Consider the following 21190-nt stretch of genomic DNA (forward strand, 5'->3'; position numbering starts at 1 on the left):
GCACTGGATGCGGATCTGAAAGTTGGACCTGATGCTCCAACTGAAGGGGTAAAGGTGACCGCGACGCACATTCTGTTGCGGGCCAAATTTTTGGAAGGCATCGATACTAAAATTCGGGAAAGGCTGGTTCTGGCCCGACCCGAATATAATGAGATGTCTATCCCTGCTATCCTTTCCACTCTTGCGGCAATAGAGAGGGAAATGGATAGAAGAAAACAGGACAAGGCCAAAGTTCTTATGTCCCAGACCCCACACGAAAAACCAAGGGATCTGGGTCACAGGAAGGATAGGCCCCCACCCAGGTGCTTCCAGTGCCACCAAACGGGGCACATGAGGAGGAGCTGTCCCCAATTACCTAAAGGTCGGTGGCAGTTCATTCCTGATGAGTCCTCCGCCCCTGTGACCACATGGTAAGTAACTCCTATGAATTCTCATAGGAAGTTGACAAATCGGTGTCGGCCCAGATCCATCTTTTTCTAGAGGAATTAAAATATCCCCTCCCTTGCCTCACCGACACCAGTGCAGCAAGAACGGTCTTGCGAAAACAGGACATCCAAGGCAAGGTACCCCTCTCAGGGGAAAGCCCTCCTAACCCCTACTAACCTCACTATCAAACGATGCACTATTCTTAACCCAGCTTCTCTTCTTCCTGTGTCGGAAGATGAGAAGGGGGGAGGACAGCAATGACAGTGCTGAATTTTGCAACACGACTAACAATACTAACACCTCTTCTGCTAACATGTCTTCTTTGTCCACTACTAACCTCTCTTCCAAAGGACACGACTGCATTTCTTTGGTGGAACTGGAGTCAGCGACGACACACCCCGTATCACCCCGAGAGTAGCGGTAAGGTTGAACGTCTCAACGGAATCCTTAAAAACAGGATCTCCAAAATTATGGCCGATACAAAAAAACCTTGGCCTGAGTGTCTCCCCATTGCCCTCTATTCCATCCGGAATGCCCCTCGGCAACCACATGGGCTGTCACCCTACGAGGTGTTGTTTGGGGGACCTCCCAAAACAGGGTTGTACTTTCCTCAACAGTTGTCGTTTTTGCATTCACAGCTTACAGGTTATGTGCAATCTCTGCAACGGGAGCTGCAGAAGATACACCATCGGGTTCGCGAATCGCTCCCCGATCCAAATGCAATAACAGGTGTTCTTTCTATTGAGCCAGGTGATTGGGTCGTCCTAAAGAAACATCAAAGAACCGGACTCGAGCCACGGTTCACCGGACCATACCAAGTCCAGCTGACGACACCTACCTCACTCAAGCTCGAGGGACGAGACAACTGGGTGCACGCAAGCCACTGCAAGAAGCTTTTCAGCTACACCAGAGAATGAGGGGTGTCATTTTCCTTTTTCTTTTTGTTTGTATGTCTTACATGTGTGTGAACGGAGGAAAAGACGGCAGATACCCCAACCTTTTATTTAAAATGCATCTGCGTTTAGCCAGAACCGCCAACAAAATCAACTGTTGGGTATGCTCTAAGCCCCCACCCAGTCATCACATGTCCGCAATGGCCGCTGTTCATGCCCTATATGACATCCGCGTCGGCATGAAAAAGCAAGAGACCCCTGGTCAGCCCCCACGTAGACATTTGTCGGTAGAACTTAATGACACATTTTTAGCAGGTAACATCAGTTTTAGCACCAATATTAGCTCTAGCTCCTGTAGGACCCTCGTCAGTCCATTATGGGTAACTGGGCAGCTAGGCAGCCCTCAGGTGTGCTTTAACATCAGCTTTGGCACAGGTAACAAGTTTGTTGGGACTACCACCTGTGAGGGAGGTATAACTGTCAATCTGACTAACCAGACTTCCCTTCTGAGTAACCACACTGACCGACCAGACCACGTGTGTTGGAAGGACGGATGTGATGTGCAGACTGAGGGAGCAATCCCCCAGTCTGTGCAACTGTTGCTCAGTGCCAGAGGCCGAACGAGGAACTCCTCCTGCTCTGCTCTGACAGGTCCATACTATTTTCTGTGTGGTTCGGCAGCCTATAGAACATTTCCCCAGAACGCGAAAGGTTCGTGTGCCCTCATAAAGCTAGTCCCAGCATCCTATGTAGTGATGGATCATGAAGAGTTGATGGTCCACAAGAAGGTAAGGATGGCAGGGAGAGTTCGCAGGGAGCTGTTCTCTGAGGGCGACCAAGCATGGGCTTGGTTCCCCTCATGGACAGGTTGGGGAATAGAACTTATGAAGCGCCTGAACAATTTTTCTGTCATCGTGGATAGTATGTTTAACGAGACCGTAGAGGCTGTCAGAGAAATTGCCCAAGAACAACGGCAGATGGGAATTTTAGTGCTTCAGGAGAAGATGGCCCTTGATTATCTTTTAGCCGCCAAAGGGGGGTTCTGTGAGTTCATCGGAGAGGATTGTTGTACTTGGATAGAAGACACCGATGACAAGGTCCAGGCCCATATGGACAAAGTTAGTGAACTACAGGGAAAAGCTAGAGCTATAGTTAGTGAGGGTTGGAATCCGTTCAAAGGTTTGGGAGGATTGGGAGATTTCCTGTTCTCCATCGGATCTTGGTTGAAGGAAGTGGGAGTGTATGTCCTGATGCTTCTCTTTTTCATCTGCCTTTTATATGCCGCGGTGAGATGTTCCTGTTGCCTCATTGACCATGTAAACCAAGCTCGGGCAGACGACCACATCTCCATGCCCGCTCCTGGGATCCCACTCCAACCACTGATCGGAGGAAGACCTCACCAACCATCCACCTTCTCTACAGATTACGTCCTGGCTTCCCTCTAATTTATCTCTCTGAAGACCACATTCTCCAAGACCTTCAAGCAAGCTTCAAGCCTCATCATTGTTTGTGTCTGCGATTTGGAAAACTGTCTGGGTCGAGACCAGCCTTGTGTGGCCCCGTCTGCAGGGGCAATTTGAGAATCTATTGCTGGATCTCCCCAGACCACCGTGGGATCACAAGCTTTATTCATACCACAAGTCTGTTTGTGGTTTTTGCAAGAGCCTTCCTGTAGTGAAGGTTCCAACGCTCTTGAGGATCATCGCTTCAATCAAGCCTGTTTGCGTCGAGTCTGCGTCGGGTCTTGTTGTTTCAGGTACCCCGTGGAGCTTTATTCTCAGGGACAACTACAGGAACTCTTTGAAGTTTGAGACTACACCCATCAAGCTGAAGAAGATCAAGAAGGGACACGAGGAGAATATGATAAAACAGGAGGGAATGTCATGGAAATTTTGTATTGTTGGTCGAACTTTAAATGTGTCATGTATTCGTGTTATTCATATGTCTCTCGTGTGGCTTAATTAAAGCTCTGAAGGCTGCAATTGGGCCATGCGCATGTACAATGTATGTATTACAGTACTCGGCTTGGTAATGGATGAGATGGCAGATCTGCGCTTATAGACCGGCGTGTATACCACCACGGCATTCCATGCGAATGCCGCTGTCAGTAGACCGTGGGCCTGTATCCACATATCAGCAGCATGGTACCACGTGGGCTTCATAACGCAATGCGCAAGCGGTGTGAACTCCACGTGTAGGCTTATGCATATCTTACAACCCATTACCAACTTGAAACTGTATCTGGGATGGATGTGTTTTAATAAAGATCGTATCGGGCCCATCCAGGTACAGACTGATATTTTTAGAGAGTGCTTGTACAGAGAATGTACATACCAATAGAAGATAGTAGGACAGGAAATATGACCTCAGATGGCTCATAGGGGGGAAGGGGAGGAAGTCTGCTGACCTCAGAAGGTTCATGGGGGAGGACCAGTGATAGATAATAGCAAAGGCTATGCTCCAATTGGAATGTACATCCTCTGTATAAGCAATCCCCATTGTATTGTTCGGTGGGAGGGATTGACTTTATTCATGTGGGGGGCATGTGTGTATTCTTAATAAAACAGAGAGCTGAGCCTAAAATCAGCCCTTATGTGAGTTGCAACCAGCCTTAGAGTGTCGTGTGATCATTCCAGGGTAACGGAGCTCCATCACCCACAAATTCAACAGAACCAAAGTATTTGGATGGGCAGGAATCGTGTAGTTTAGCTGCAGTCGTGGTAAGCGAGATTCGCACAGCTTTATGGGGGATTTCTGCGCATCCAACTGCGAGTACTCACGGTAAGGAGAAATTCGTTAAAGCGAATTTCCAAGACATCTCCATGCACTTATCTATATAATGTATGTTTTGTACATGTTATCAACGCATCTATTTCATACCTATATGTGATGTGCGTTTCTGTTTATGCGTTTGGCATCAATATTTTTTAGTTGGTTTTACCATCATATGGTTTTAAAAGTTATATATGGTCACTTTGTTATTATCACCATAGTTTAAATTCTTTTAGGCGGAATTGCACCCATCAGGTATGTGCGTTTTTCATGCTATTAATTTGTTGTCTACAATTTTAAGCACTGCACCACCGCCTTATATCTAATAATATAAACTGTTTTGGGTTATTTTTACCCCAAAAATGTAGCAGAATACATTTTGGCGTATATTTATGAAGAAAAAATATCTATTTGCAAAATTCTATAACAAAAACTAAGCAAAAAATGTTTTTTTTTTTTATTTCTGTACTTTGTAGAAGAAAACGCCAAGATTTGGTGTAAGTTCTCTGCACTGACCTCTTGACTTGTTTTGCAGGAAATTTGATGCCTGTGGACCAGCAGGTCAACTGGCCAGAAAATTACAGTGAAATAATGACTTGGATAGTGAACAATGATAAGACCCCAAACTACAAAGATTTCATTGTCCCCGTTTTCATTTACAGGTAAGAGAAGAATGGTCACCCTTATGGGATGAGCACAGAAGAAAACTGAGTCAAGCTGCCAATCGGCTGAGAAAATTGCTAGAAGGCATATTTATTTCATTCAGCTAAACATATGTATAACACCCTCCTAGTTACATTAGGGGAAGTTAGATCCTTAAATGGCTAGTCAGGAGCTGTTAGCAGCTCAGGTTTAATAGCCAGAGGGATCAAAAGTGGGTCAGGGCTGAAAGGCCTCTCTAGAATTTCCCCCTGGCCTGAGGTTCTCTGGGAGGGCATTGGAGGCAGTGGGAAGTTTTTAAGAGTAGAGGGCTGCATCTCTTTATGGACCCCAGCCAATTCCCAACAGGAGTTTGGAAAGGGGCTGGACTACTTAAAAGGTGATGGAGCCTGCTCAGTCAGGAGGAGTTGAAGGAAGAGGTGGTGTTGGAGCATGATGGTCAGGTGGAAGATGGAAGAGATCAGAGTGCTGTGAAGCAGCCAGGAGGTCTTCTGGGATGGGGCCTCCCTGAGAGTTATGTGCTGAGGATGGATAAAACTCAAGACTCGCTGGTCCCTACAGAAAAGGATCACCTGTATAACAGGAGGGAGCCATACAGCTCACAAGCCTGGTAACTGCAGACATCCACATGCTGTACAGGAGAGTAACCTGAGTGAGTACACCTGAATCCCCCATGGGTGGATTGGGAAAGGAGCACTCTGGTGGGAAACCAGATTAGCCCCCTTGCTAGTTACTGTCTACCCTTTTAAGGGAACAGGATCTGGGTCCGCTGCTCAGGACAAGTGAAACTTTGTCATCTGGAGGTGCTGGCAGGCACTCCAACTGTGTTCATTGAAGCCTTAAAGATGTAGATGTATATAGTTCAGGAAAGCTGTCCTCAAGTTTCAATCCATTGGGCATCCTGTACACTCGTATACCCTATCCAAGTTCGAATCCCCCATTAAAACAAATTCTTAATGACTAGATTTCTGATTATGGATGCATGTCTGTGTGGGAGGTGTTGAAGGTCTGGAGAAGCAGGACTATAGGGGGACCCACCTAAAAATAAATATTTCTGAGTGGCTTCTATGGGGGTAGTGCTACATATGGATGTAGATTTATTTGCTCTCCAGAGAATCATACAATTCATGAATCACAGATGCTTGATGTCCAAATTATGCGACTCCCAGAAGGTCCAACAGCTCCACATAAATTATTCAGACCAATCACAAATTATTGCACATTCTCCTGATCCTCCAGTGATCATTAAAAACTAAACAAAACTTCAATCTTTTCTATTTTTTTGACTCAGTTGGAGAGGAAGTCAGGAGGAACACGGTTCCTCTATGGTTTCCTGGGTCACTGAAGAAAAGATCCAATTGGATGCTGATGCCCTATGTGACTCTAGCAGCCATCTTGAGCCAGGCAGCACTTTTTTAAGACTCTGGCTGCCAGGTTTGGCACGCATTTAGCAAGCTGGCAGAGTAGAGACAGGTACCCCATTTAGTAGAGACAGAGCTAGTGGCAGAGAAAGGTTCCTGACGAGGAGGGATAGCTTAAGGCTTGCAACTTCTCAAGATATCTAAAGATATAAAGCGAGCGCTCATATAGTCAGCTGCTAGAACACTCAAAGGAATCACCAAAACCTTGTATCATAAATCATACATAAATGAAGTGCAGCGCTGTGATATGTATCATTAAGTTCATGCAATCTTCATAAACATCAAAAACAGAAGAGGAAAATGGAGTGAGAATCTTCCTTATGCAAAATAGGTGACTGGAACCGTATAGAAGAAATGCGCACTCACCGACCACGCATTAAAAATGCGCACGTATATGACCAGCAATCCAGGTAATCAGCAATGCACATGGTACATCCCTCGCAGGTGGATCATCAGCCTTGGGTGTAGTGGTATGCAGCACGATAAGGATCAGTGAATGGGCAGCCTAGGTGAATGAGCTCCCTCTTCTGGATGTAAAATACACTGTGGACCAGCTGCTGTGGATCTTCTAGGTACCCTAAGAGTCCATCTGGTGTTATACATCTGGATTTCCAGATGGGTATAAAAGAGTAATACTGACCAAATCAGGATGGCCGCCGGGACTCCTCAGACTCCTAAAAGCGTTCTTTTTCAACACTGAACTTAGTACGTTTCTTACAGTTCTGATTTGCCTCTCCCAGACTCCGCCTGTATGGCTTGCATGTGGAGCGTTCATGTGAATATCACACTGTTTCTCTAACAAGTACTCAGTTACTTTTTCTTTATTGATCTTTGAGAGCCTTGTTCAATTCGTTCTTTGCTCCAACAAAATTAGATCCTTGGTCAGATCTAAGTTCTCTGACAGTACCTCTAATGGCTATGAAACATCTTAAGGCGTTGATAAAGGCGTCGGTTGACATATCTTCCAACATTTTCAGGTGAATTGCTCTGAAGCTTAGACACGTAAATATAAATCCATATCTCTTGTACTCCTTGCGGTTTTGTTTGGTGATAAATGGGCCGAAGCAATCCATTCCGCTATAAAGAAATGGTGGTGATGGGTTTACACGATCAGCTGGTAGATCAGCCATTCTGTAGGTCTACGTGTCTTCCTACAGATTACACATTTGTTTATGTACTTCGCTATAACTTTGCTTCCTTTCACTATCCAGTAACCACCTTCTCTCAAACAGCTTTGAGTAAAGCTTCTTCCCTGATGCAAGGATTTGTTGTGGTAGTGATTGATAATCAATCTTGTGAAGATAGAATTTTTGGGTAGAATTGCTGGATGCTTAACTCTGTTAGGTAGCGACGCATTTTCCAGCCTCCCTCCCACCTTCAGTATACCATCCTGCAGAATAAGATTGAGCTTGTACTATGGGTGGTTGTTTGGAAGTCTCTTAGGTTCTTGACTAAGTCTCTTCAATTCTTCACTGTAGAATCTTTGATGAATGAGTCTTATAACCGTTTCTTCAGCATTCACTCTTTCCTCTACATTCAACGATTCTTCCTTTCTGATTCCTTTTGCTAAGCGTTGAATTCGAGCTACTATGTTTATGACTGTATTCCACTTTGAACATCTGGCTAGTCGTTCAAGTATGTCATGTTGACACTTGGCAGCAGTGCTCAATGTTTGAACTACCTTTACTTCTGGATCACCCATAGACAGTTCTGTATAACCTTCAATGGGTATGATTTCCTTTTCCCAAAGGAACTCTGAACCGGTGAACCAGTTTGAATTCTTCAGTTCTGTTACATTTAGGCCTCTTGAAGCATGATCTGCCGGGTTTTGCTTTGTGTCAACATAGTGCCAATGTTCTGGATTTGTTGTTTTTCAAATTTTTTGAACTCTGTTAGCGACAAAGGTGTGGAATCTTCGAGCTTCATTGTTTATGTAACCTAGGACAACTTGTGAGTCTGTCCAAAAATGTTCTTCATCTATTTTCAGTTCCAATTCTTCTCTCAGAAACTGACTTACTGATGCTGAAACGACGGCTGCCGTTAGTTCGAGTCTTGGTATTGTCTAAATATTGTTGGGTGCTACTCTGGCCTTTCCCATAACTAGGGCACAGCGTATCTTTTCTTCTCCTATTACTCTGATGTAGGAGCACTGACCATAACCAGGACTACTGGCATCTGAAAAGTGATGAAGTTCTATTTTCTTATACTTTCCGTAATCAGGAGGTACAAAACATCTGAGTATCCGAATTTCTTTCAAATTTTGCAAGTCTCTTATCCAACTCTCCCACCTTGGCCTCAAGCCTGCAGGTATGGGTTCGTCCCATTCCAACTTCTGTCTGCATAATTGTTGCAGTATTTCTTTTGCTCTGAGGATTACTGGTGCCAAGAATCCCAATGGATCATATATTGAGGCTACTGTGGAAAGAATGGTACGTCTAGTTGGAACTTTCTCTTCCATGGATATTTCAAAGAAAAAATTTTCGTTCTCTACATTCCATCCCAATCCAAGTACATTCTGAACTGGAAGAGGATCATAGTTAAGATCCACATTCTTCATTGTTGATGCACATTCGGAGTCACTGATGGATTCTAGTACCTTTCTGTCGTTTGAGATGAATTTGTGAAGACACAGGTTTCCCTTTGCGCATAACTCTTGGCTCTCTCTCACCAATTGAATGGCCAATTCTGAGGATTCTAGGCTTATAAGACCATCATCTACATAAAAGTATTTCTTCAAAAAATTTGCTGCTGATAGACAATCCTTTTCATTCTGATTGGCCAGATACTTCATACCATAATTAGCACAACCTGGGGATGATGCTGCTCCAAACAAGTGTACTTTCATCCTGTATTCTGCTGGCTCTGTATCTGTATCTCCGTCTTCCCACCATAGGAACCTCAGGATGTCTCTATCTTCTTCCTTCACATGAAATTGGTGGAACATCTTTTCAATGTCACACATGACTGCTATGGGATACTTTCTGAATCTACAGAGTACTCCAGGTACAGTGTTTGTAAGATCTGGTCCCTTTAGTAGATGATCGTTCAATGCAACATCATTGTACCTTGCTGAGCAATCAAAAACTACTCTGATCTTATCCAGTTTTTTTGAGTGATAGACACCTTGATGTGGGATGTACCACACTTCTCCATTTTTAGGCTGACCATCAACTTTCTCTGCGTGCCCTTCTTTGAGGATTTCTTTCATGAAATTCAAATAATCGTCTTTGAGTTTGGGATCTCTTCCCATCCTTTTCATTAAGCTTTTCAATCTTGCCAGGGCAAGATCTCTGTTATTTGGCAGATGAGGTCGTTCTCTAAAAGGTAGGGGCATTTCAAGATGACCTTGTTGATTTTGCTGAATATTATCTACTAGAACTTGTACAAACTTTATGTCCTGTTGGGATATGCTCTTTTCATTAGAACTTACGTCGGAAATCGGATTCTAGGATTTTGAGTACTTTCGCTGGACTTACAGTTGGTAACTCTTGGACAGATATTCTATGACACGATCCTGTCACCTGTCCTGAATCTGCAATCTGTAATTTTCCTCCAACAACACCCCATCCTAGATCAGTTTGGACTGCGTAGGGTTCACCCTTTCCTCCTGTGATTATCTTTCATGGCACCAAGGCCTTGGGACAGTAGTAGCCTATTAACAGTCCAACACCAAATTCCTTCAGTGGGGACATTTCATGAGATATGACAGATAGGTGTTCCCATTTGTTGGCTGTTTCACAGGTAGGTATGCGATCTCGATCTAGAGGTATGTCGTCTTTTGTATAAGCTGGAGGTAGATCTAATATGCAGTTTGAGTGGAGTCCTCTAACTCTCAGTCCTTTGACTCTTTGACTGTTCACCAATGTGTCTCTTCCTGTCATTGTGGTGAGTTTGAGTTTCACTGGTTCTGTGGCCACTTGTAATTTCTTGCAGATTTCTTGATCAATGAAGGTGACGTCACTCTGGGCATCCAGTAGCGCATAGGCGTATACCTTCTTGTTCTTCCTTTTAGGATTTGAAATACACACTGGTACAACCATTGACGTGCCATTGATTTCTCTTTTTCTCACTCTGCAAGAGAATACTGTTGCTTTATTTTCTTCCTCAGTGTCCTTGGGCATTAAGGATTTCTCTTTCTTTGGACGTTCTTCATGTAGTGGTGTAGGATGACGTCCTTTACAAACGCTGCAAGTGGCCTTTTTCTTGCATTCTTTAGTAATATGGCCTTTTCTTAAACATCCAAAACACAGCTGATTAAAAAACACAAGCTTTTTCTTTTCATCTGGAGACCTTTCCTTCAATTGTTGGCACTTATGTATGAAGTGATTCTCTTCACAGAACATACACTTGAAGGTAGTCTGAAGACTTGTTGGTTTTGACTCTTTACTGATCCCAGTAATGACATTGAACTTGCTCTCATGGGCATCTGGACCTTTAGTAGCTGTGTTGGTTGCGAAGCTAGTTGCTCTTGCGCGTCTTATCTCTCTTGCAGGCCTTTCTTCTAAGGGTTTTAAGACATGAGATGCTGTTACTGGATTACACGCTATTCGTGCTTCCTTATTGACAAATTCAGAGAACTCTTTGAAACTTGGGAAGTTTTTGCCGTGATCTAACTGTTCAGTCACATAGCGATTCCATCCAGAAGCCACTTGTTCTGGTAGCTTGGCTAGCATCCTGTGGTTTTCTAGATAGTCGTTCAATACTTCTAGTCCTTGAACATGTGGGATAGCGTTGCTGCATGCTTGCAAGAAGTCGCCATACTCTTGGAGCTTGAAGTGTTCTTTAGGACCTATTTTAGGCCAGTTTATCAACTTCTCTCTGAAAGCTCTTTGTACTAAGAAGGGATGACCATATCTTGCATTTAATTTTTCCCAAGCTTGCTTGTAGGCTTCTTCATCTTTCCTATAGAAGTTACCTTCAAGAACCTTTTTTGCTTCTCCGCCAGTATACCGCTGGAGGTAGAATAACTTGTCCACTGGACGGGAGCAATTATGTTCAATGATCATTTCAAAACTTGCCTTCCACTCTATAAACTTCAGTGCGTCTCCGGAGAATACAGTAGGTTCCGGAACAGGAAGTCTAGTGAGAAATATTCTCTGAGGTTTCGTCGGGTCAACAGTTGTAACATCCTCGTGACCACTGCCATGACATATGGGAGTTGAATTATCTGGTTCTCTTTTTCCACTTTGTTCTGAATCAGGTGAGTCTCTCTTCTTTTCTCTCTGAGCAGGGATGGGAGGACTATGACTTATTTCTTCACTACATGCTGGAGATTTCCTTCCATTTTCCTGGGCGTAAGGAAGAACGTAGCAGTCAGCTTCTCCACTTAGCACTGATTTGGATCTACAGTTGCAAGAAAAAGTATGTGAACCCCTTGGGATTACGTGGAGTTTTGCATGAATTGGGCATAAAATGTGCTCTGAACGTCATCTAAGTCACAACAATAGAAGAACACAGTCTGCTGAACATAATACTACACAAACATTAGATGTTGCCATGGCTTAATTACACATAACATGTAAACATTCACAGTGCAGGGAGGAAAAAGTATGTGAACCTTTGGACTTAATAACTGGTTGACCCTCCTTTGGCAGCAATAACCTCAACCAAACGTTTCCTGTAGTTGCAGATCAGACCTGCACAACGATCTGGAGTCATTTTGGACCACTCCTCTTCACAAAACTGTTTCAGTGTAGCAATATTCTTGGGATGTCTGGTGTGAATCGCTCTCTTAAGGTCATGCCACAGCATTTCAATGGGGTTGAGGTCAGGACTCTGACTGGGCCACTCCAGAAGGCGTATTCTGTGCTGTTGCAGCCATTGTTTTGTTGTATGCTTTGGGTCATTGTCCTGTTGCATCCCCCATCCTCTGCGGAGCTTCAGTTGGCGGACAGATGGTCATACGTTTTCCTGCAAAATGTCTTGATAAACTCTGGAATTCATTTTCCCATCAATGACAACAATCCGTCCAGGCCCTGAGGCAGCAAAGCAGCCCCAAACCATGATGCTCCCTCCGCCATGTTTCACAGTGGGGATGAGGTTTTGATGTTGGTGTGCTGTGCCTTTTTTTCTCCACACATAGTGTTGTGTGTTCTTCCCAAACAACTCAATCTTGGTGTCATCTGTCCACAGTATATTTTGCCAGTAGTGCTGTGGAACATCCAGGTGCTCTTTTGCAAACTTCAAACGTGCTGCAATCTTCTTTTTGGACAGCAATGGCTTCCTCCGTGGTGTCCTCCCATGTACTCCATTCTTGTTTAATGTTTTCCTTATTGTAGATGTGTCAACAAAAATGTTAGCATGTGCCAGAGATTTCTGTAGGTCTTTAGCTGACACTCTGGGATTCTTCTTTACCTCATGCAGCATTCTGCGCTGTGCTCTTGCAGTCATTTTTACAGGACGACCACGCCTTGGGAGAGTAGCAACAGTGCTAAACTTTCTCCATTTGTAGACAGTCTGTCTTACCGTGGACACATGAACATCAAGGCTTTTGGAGATACTTTTGTAACCCTTTCCAGCTTCATGCAAGTCAACAATTCTTGATGGTAGGTCTTCTGAGAGCTCTTTTCTGCGAGGCATGGTTCACATCAGACAGTGCTTCTTGAAACCAGTAAACCCAAAACAGGTGTGTGTTTTTTAAGGGCAGGACAGCTGTCAGCAACACATCCAATATCATCACACTGATTGGAGTCAAGGTTGGCTCACTCCTGGCTCCAATTAGTTCTGGGAGAAGTCATTAAGCTAGGGCTTCACATACTTTTTCCTCCCTGCACTGTGAATGTTTACATGTTATGTGCAATTAAACCATGGCAACATCTTATGTTTGTGTAGTATTATGTTCAGCAGACTGTGTTCTTCTATTGTTGTGACTTAGATGACGTTCAGAGCACATTTTATGCCCAATTCATGCAAAACTCCACGTAATCCCAAGGGGTTCACATACTTTTTCTTGCAACTGTATGACTACCCTGATTCGTATCCTCTTCGTGCACTCTGAGTCTAGCTTCTATAGTCTTAACTTCCTTCTGCCTTTCCAGACTTTTCATTTCAGCTTCCATTTTATGGCGCTGAGCTTCCATTTCCTGGCGCTGAGCTTCCATTTCCTGGCGCTGAGCCTCAATGGCAGATTCCATCTCTACTTCTGCTCGTTTGGCAGCGAGTTGTTCAGCTAATTCCTTTCTTTTGGCTGATGTACTTGAGAACTCTGTTATGTGGCTGGCGCTTCTGCTAGTGATGGAAGTCAGACTTGAGATTGTGGTTCCTCCTAAGGACCTAGCATAGTCTTTCATGAAGAGCTCATTCATTCTCTTTCGGGCCTTGACTTCATCATAATTTGCTGCAGATGATAGTTCTCTCATAAGCATCACTAAATCCCTAGTGACTGCGGTACATGTATCCATGTTCCTTACAGTATCCTGGGAGGGTGTCAAGGACGACCGCAAGTTGACATATGCTATCATAAGCTCTGACTCAGAATCTTCTACCGTCTCTATTATTTCACTCAAATTCTCCTTTCCGCTTTCTTGTTTTAGCTTTCTGCGAATGTCTATGGTGTATACTTTCCACCTCTCATACATTCGGGCAAACATTTTTTCTTTCAGTGTTGCCTCTTGCTCCAAATTTTCTAGCACCTTTTGGGTCGGTTTTCTGTCCCGTGATGAACGTCTTAGTTCACCTGTTTCAGCTATATTTGTTTGGGGCGAGACTACCGTTTCATTGCACCTTTCAGATTCAGACAGGTTCTCTTGCTCTTCACCTTCTACCATATCTATCATTGCATCCGCTAACAGTGGGGTGGCAATGCTAGGCTCAGCCATTTCTGAATGCTATAACAATTAATATGAATAATACGGACCTGTCACTTTAAATGGAATACTAACAAATGCAAGAATAAATGACTTTCACTTTACATGTAATAGCACCAAAACGCAGGCAATAAATGACTTTTACTTTAAATACATCAAAGTCATATACTATAACTGTCTCTCTTCTCTTTTTTTTTTTTTTTATTAAAAGTCTGTATTCTCTGAGCAAAAAAATGTCTCTTGCAGAAACCTATGTGCATAAGTGAGTAATAAAGGAAAGCTCTGACCTTAATTGAAAAGCAGGATACCGTGATCTGAGGGTTGCAGAAACAAACGTCAGTCTTAAAGGAGACTTTTCTTTTCTTGATGCGGTGACTTGCGATGCTCTGCCGTGACTTTGCAATGCTCTGCGGTGACTTTGCGATGCTCTCCGGAGACTTTCGATGCTCTGCGGTGACTTTGCGATGCTCTGCAGTGACTTTGTGATGCTCTGCGGTGACTTTGCGATTAGTATCGTGAACTCTCTGGATGCAACACGTGGGCTCTTGATGGATAGCGGTGCGGGCACTCTAGCTCTGGAGTCTGGCCCTCCCCCCATGCATCTCTTTCTCTCTCTAGGGGTGCAGGAGGTTTGGCGCTCTTTCTCTGACTGTCTTGCCTTTGCCGTTATGCCACTTTAAGAGTCGGCTGCAGTCAGACCAATGCGCACGTGCTATGGCCTGTACTGTTGTTCCACTGAGGTGTCTCCGCGTGGCGGTATATGATGGTGCTCTGTTTCTCTAGTGTACTCTTTACTGTGCAGTTGAGGAGCGCTGTTGCTTGACCTCTGAGGGTAATAGTTCCACTGTGGCAGGCGCAGCACTATGCAGTGCCTTGTGCGCTGTGGCATTAGAAAAATTATGCAATTGCTGTTTCTTTTGTTTGACTAGATTGACTTTACTCTGTAATTCCTCCAATGCCGCTCTATGGATGCAGGAGGTTTAAAGAGCACACCGAATACTTTAGTTAACTTCTTTAATAACTTCAATCTTCTTCATATAACAGCTTACAATGGCTTGTTTTGTTTATCTTACAGTGACTTATTTCTTTCATATTACAGTGGTTTGATTCGGTGGATTATATCGATAACTTATTTTGTTCTGTATATTTCGCATTACAGTGGGTTAATTCAATTATTTATCTCGGTAGATTCGGTGGAACTACAAGTAAACACACACAACAGATTTTACATACAAATCTACCTGCATTGCTAAACAACAGAGGAACACACAAGTGCATTAAATACCTATTTGGCCTTCTCTGCCTCCATAAAGCTTCTCTGACTGGAACTTTGTCTGTTTCCTCCTCTGTCTGGTGAGCAAGTGTCTCTAGAAACTCCTAGCAGGGAGTTTTACACAGGCATAGATGTGAAACTGGCTGGGATTGGTTAAGGCTCTGTACAGTGTGAGGCTGTCTGTGATTGGCTCACCTATATACTAACTCTTAAAGGCATATTTTCCTTTTCTGCTTCTGCTAACACAATGAATATATAAATGTCATATAACAATCAAAGACATAAATTACAGCAATGATTCTGCTTTTGGCTTTAACATATACACATATACACTGTACTGAGGTTATTGGCAGGTTTGGTATACACATATATGTGAACCATATTAACAACCTAGGACCGGTCTTAGCTGGCCAGCTACACGCGCTCCCTGGGAGTGCGCAGCACCGCAATCCGGACACAGTAAAACACCGATCGTCGGACGGGACCTCTGTATGAGGTCCCGATCATGTGATCACTGATTGGCCAATCAGTGATCACATGCAAAGCAGTAAGCAAGATGTCACTTGTGACATCATTGCTTACTACGTGTGAAATCTGTGAATGATCACAGAGGTCACATGGTACAAGGCTATTCACAACAGCATTGTACCATGTGACAAGCTCTGACCAATCACAGCTCACACAGTATTTCTCAATGGCCACAAGAATGCAGACAGAGAGAAAGAGAAATGATTGCTTTTACATCCTATATGGGTGTAAAAGCAATCAGTGTAAAAAAAAAAATAAAAAAAAATTCATCACCCCCCACAAGTAGTACAGTGTCATCATGGTGACACTGTACTGCTAGGGTGACAGTATGTTAAAAAAAAAAAAAAAACATAAATAATAATATAAAAATGTAAAAAAAAATGTTTAAAAATTATAATTTTTGGTTATAAACTAATTTGGCGTATTTTTTTTTTTTTACTAATAAGATAACGGAATTAATATTGGGCAAGATTTATGATGAAATATTATTTATTTGCAAAATTTTATAAGAAAAACACTTTTTTAAAAAATTTTGAACATTTTCATTTACATAGCAAAAAAAATTAAAATCCCAGCGGTGAATAAATACCACCAAAATAAAGCTTTATCTGTCTCAAAAAAATGGTAAAAAATTAATATCGGTACAGTGTTGCATGACCGCGCAATTGTCATTCAAAGTGTGATAGCGCTAAAAGCTGAAAATTGCCCTGGTCAGGAAGGGGGGGGGGGGGGGAAATGTCCGGACAGGAAGTGGTTAAAACATTGCGCTGCTCAAGATCCAAGCCTTAGGCTTCCTCTGATCCCGAAGATCCTTCCCCGGTCTCCAGGGGGAGCTCTTCTCTGCTAACAGGAACATCCATCTGTTGCTGCTGATCCTCCTGCCGAGAGCTACCAAGATCCTCCTCCCACATAAAGGAAGAGGGAGGGGCCACTACCCCAAAAAACACCTACTAAAGGAACATTCACTAAGTAAAGGGAAACCCCAACTTCCACATGCCTACATGCTGGTGTCAGTGAGAGGCTGAATGGGCTATTATGGGGGATTTACAAAACAATAAAAAGAATCAAATGTAACCTTTCTCTTTCTATTATATTTGCTGCAGTGTACAAATGTATCTCTTTCCTTCAGTGTGACAATGATCATTAAGAAACGCAATACGCCTGAACTGAGGACTATATTGAAGAATGCCGAAGAACTGACAGGTACTGACATATATCTCACATGTATATACTTGGCAGAGTCTGATTTCTTTGTAGGAGGCAAGAAGTGTTGTTTCTGCTCAACTGGACACCGGCATAGTGACTATTATATACAATAGCTTCTAGTAGAATGTCCCTAGCTTTTACCAAGTTCCTACAGAGATACATGTGCTCAGCTCAAGAATGGTTGGAATCCCTCATAATGGGCACAGCAGGTGTACAGACTCAGGAACTCAACACAGGGATGGTGGGAACCCCTCATAATAGGCACAGCAGGTGAACAGACCCAGGAACTCTGCACATGGATAGTTTGAACCCCTCATAATGGGCACAGCAGGTTTACAGACCTGGGAATGTAGCACAGGGATGGTGGGAACACCTCATAATGGGCACAGCAGGTGCACAGACTCGGGAACTCAGCACAGGGATGGTAGGGACCCCTCATAATTGGCACAGCAGGCATACTGACCCAGAAACTCAGCACAGAGATGGTGGGAACCCTTCATAATGGGCACATCAGGTATACAGACCCAGGAAATCAGTGTAGGGCAACACAGGTGAACAGACTTTGGACCTCAGGAGAAGGATGGTATTACCCCTCATAATTGGCACAATAGGTGTACAAACCCGGGAACTCAGCACAGGGATGTTGGGAACCCCTCATAATGAGCACATCAGCTATACTTACCCAGGAAATCAGTGTAGGGATGGTGAGAAGCCCCCATTATAGGCAAAACAGATGAACAGACTTTGGACCTCAGCACAAGGATGGTGGTAACCCCTCATAATGGGCACTGCAGGTGTACAGATCCAGGAACTCAGCACAGGAATGGTAGGAACCCCTCATAATGGGCACAGCGGGGGTACAGACCCGGGAACTCGGCACAGGGATGGTGGGAACCCCTCATAATGGGCACAGCGGGGGTACAGACCCGGGAACTCAGCAAGGGGATGGTGGGAACCCCTTATAATGGGCACAGCGGGGGTACAGACCCGGGAACTCAGCATAGGCATGGTAGGAACCCCTCATAATGGGCACAGCCGGTGTACAGACCCGGGAACTCAGCACAGGCATGGTAGGAACCCCTCATAATGGGCACAGCGGGTGTACAGATTCGGGAAGAGAGTGCAGAGATCTCACCAATGTAGCCCATAACATTTAGAACAAAATTTCAGCTAATTTAACTTTTCAGCATCTACAAAGCAGTGAGCTATCCATTAGAGGCAGACTGTTCCTGTAATTCCATTGGGTGCAGTCCTTTCCATTTCAGTAAAAGCAGATTGTTGGTGAGCAGTGCTGGCTGTATGGGGAATATGCAATGTGTTGTTCTGCCCAGCAGAGTTCTATGCAGGACCCGAAAAATCCAAATGCTATTTTTCTTCCCAGGAATCAAACCATTTGTGGTTCTGACACATAAATCTACGGGGAGATTGACTGAAATAAAACACATATTCCGGGATATGGGAATAAATTACATATTCGAGGTGGAGAATTACACTCAGAAGAAACACAATAAAGTGCGAGCCACCCATGAGGAGATCCTGAGGTTCCTCTATGAAGTTCTGAAGGATGTTGCATGCCGCATGGAGGAGTTGAGAAATCCCGAACAAGAGAGGGCTGATCGCAAGAAATTTCTACTGGATTTTTCACATGAAAGAGAGATGGAGATAAAGATAAACCAGGAAAGGCAACAAGCCCAGCAAGAGGCAGACAATACGTGGTGCTCAATATTGTGAGTCACAGATGGAGCAAGGAGACCACATCTGGGCATTACGTTATGATCAACAATGATGTACGGTTACGTAATGGGATACAGATTTAGGAGACATCAAAAATTTTTATCAAATCTGATTTTGAGGTGAAATTTAAGATTTCCTGTTCACTTAACTTGCTTTCTAATTTATAAAAACAAAAATTAAACAGCGCGGAAAGCAAATAATACACGTCCCAAATGCTTAGAAATGTGCTAAAATATATGTCAAGTGCAAAAAATGTATATCAAACTCCAAAACTGAGCATGCGTCCTACAAAACGTCAAACTGGGAGGACTAAAAAAGGAGGTGTGAAAAAAAAATGTCTGTTGTTGCTTTCTAATGTAACCTAGCAGCACTGCATGGAAATTTGTTTAAAGCTGAATTTAAAAAAATGCTATTGAAATGCTGTGTATTCCTCATTAGTCACAAAGGATATAAATCCACTTAGTATGCAACAAAAGCTTTTACAAATAAAACAAGTTACTTTTTCCAATTCCATTTCTTAAATCAGTAATAAAATAGAGCAATACACAGGGACAGAGAATATATTAAAATGTACCATCCTTGAAAAATATATTGGAACAAAAAAAAACACCTATACACCACCACAATGGATTTGAAATGAAACGAACAAGATGTGCTTTAACTGCAGACTGTCAGCTTTAATTTGAGGGTATTTACATCCAAATCAGGTGAACGGTGTAGGAATTACAACAGTTTGCATATTCCCCTCCCCTGTGTTAAGGGACCAAAAGTAATGGGACAATTGGCTTCTCAGCTGTTCCATGACCAGGTGTGTGTTATTCCCTCATTATCCCAATTACAATGAGCAGATAAAAGGTCCAGAGTTCATTTCAAGTCTGCTATTTTCATTTGGAATCTGTTGCTGTCAACTCTCAAGATGAGATCCAAAGAGCTGTCACTATCAGTGAAGCCATCATTAGGCTGAAAAAACAAAACAAACCCATCAGAGAGATAGCAAAAACATTAGGCGTGGCCAAAACAACTGTTTGGAACATTCTTAAAAAGAAGGAACGCACCGGTGAGCTCAGCAACACCAAAAGACCCGGAAGACCACGGAAAACAACTGTGGTGGATGAGCGAAGAATTCTTTCCCTGGTGAAGAAAACACCCTTCACAACAGTTGGCCAGATCAAGAACACTCTCCAGGAGGTAGGTGTATGTGTGTCAAAGTCACCAATCAAGAGAAGACTTCACCAGAGTGAATACAGAGGGTTCACCACAAGATGGAAACCATTGGTGAGCCTCAAACACAGGAAGGCCAGATTAGAGTTTGCCAAACGACATGTAAAAAAGCCTTCACAGTTCTGGAACAACATCCTATGGACAGATGAGACCGACATCAACTTGTACCAGAGTGATGGGAAGAGAAGAGTATGGAGAAGGAACTGCTCATGGTCCTAAGCATACCACCTCATCAGTGACCATGGTGGTGGTAGTGTCATGGCGTGGGCATGTATGGCTGCCAATGGAACTGCTTCTCTTGTATTTATTGATGATGTGACTGCTGACAGAAGCAGCCGGATGAATTGTGAAGTGTTTCGGGAATATTATCTGCTCATATTCAGCCAAATGCTTCACAACTCATTGGACGCTTCACAGTGCAGATGGACAATGACCCAAAGCAGACTGCAAAAGCAAGCAAAGAGTTTTTTAAGGGAAAGAAGTGGAATGTTATGCAATGGCCAAGTCCATCACCTGACCTGAATCTGATTGAGCATTTCACTTGCTGAAGACAAAACTGAAGGGAAAATGCCCCAAGAACAAGCAGGAACTGAAGACAGTTGCAGTAGAGGCCTGGCAGAGCATCACCAGGGATGAAACCCAGCGTCTGCTGATGTCTATGCGTTCCACACTTCAGGCTGTCATTGACTGCAAAGGATTTGCAACCAAGTATTAAAAAGTGAAAGTTTGATTTATGATTATTATTCTGTCCCATTACTTTTGGTCCCTTAACAAGTGGGAGGCACATATGCAAACTGTTGCAATTCCTACACCGTTCACCTGATTTGGATGTAAATACCCTCAAATTAAAGCTGACAGTCTGCAGTTAAAGCACATCTTGTTCGTTTCATTTCAAATCCATTGTGGTGGTGTATAGAGCCAAAAATGTTAGAATTGTGTCCATGTCCCAATAATTAATGGACCTGACTGTATATTATACATGATATCTCACACATAGAGCGGATGATATCAAGATTATTGAGACGCAGCCATTTTTAAAGAAAACATGCTTTCACCCTCTATGAAGGAAAGGATAACATATACGTTGAGAATATCTGCCTTAAAACATTGAACAAAAAGTCTCCCTATATGTCGTCTGATCTGGCTATGTGTGGGCAAAGAAAGACACAGTCATACATCTTTGCAATATTTGCACATTGTATGGACATAGCAAAGTTGTCAGCTTCTTATTATGTTATATAATAATAATAA

At 43.3% G+C, this 21190-nt stretch overlaps 1 protein-coding gene across 1 annotated transcript; it reads left to right on the top strand.

The window, feature by feature from the left end:
* Positions 1-4631: 4631 nt before the first annotated feature.
* LOC149437971 (uncharacterized) lies at positions 4632-19213 on the top strand. Its single transcript, XM_089660387.1, has 3 exons — positions 4632-4753; positions 16908-16981; positions 18366-19213. Exons 1-3 carry the CDS (start codon positions 4635-4637, stop codon positions 18713-18715), a joined length of 543 nt encoding a protein of 180 aa, XP_089516513.1. The 5' UTR covers positions 4632-4634; the 3' UTR covers positions 18716-19213.
* The last annotated feature ends 1977 nt before the right edge of the window (positions 19214-21190 follow it).

Source organism: Staurois parvus, unplaced genomic scaffold, assembly GCF_062004578.1.
Source record: "Staurois parvus isolate SC_StPar_1 unplaced genomic scaffold, SC_StPar_1.0 ptg001234l, whole genome shotgun sequence".
Classification (NCBI taxonomy): domain Eukaryota; kingdom Metazoa; phylum Chordata; class Amphibia; order Anura; family Ranidae; genus Staurois; species Staurois parvus.

Coding starts and splice junctions, on each gene's coding strand:
- LOC149437971 (XM_089660387.1), top strand. CDS start 4,635: ATGCCTGTGGACCAGCAGGTCAACTGGCCAGAAAATTACAGTGAAATA. Junction 4,754..16,907: donor GTCCCCGTTTTCATTTACAG/GTAAGAGAAGAA, acceptor TCTTTCCTTCAG/TGTGACAATGATCATTAAGA. Junction 16,982..18,365: donor GAATGCCGAAGAACTGACAG/GTACTGACATAT, acceptor TTTTCTTCCCAG/GAATCAAACCATTTGTGGTT.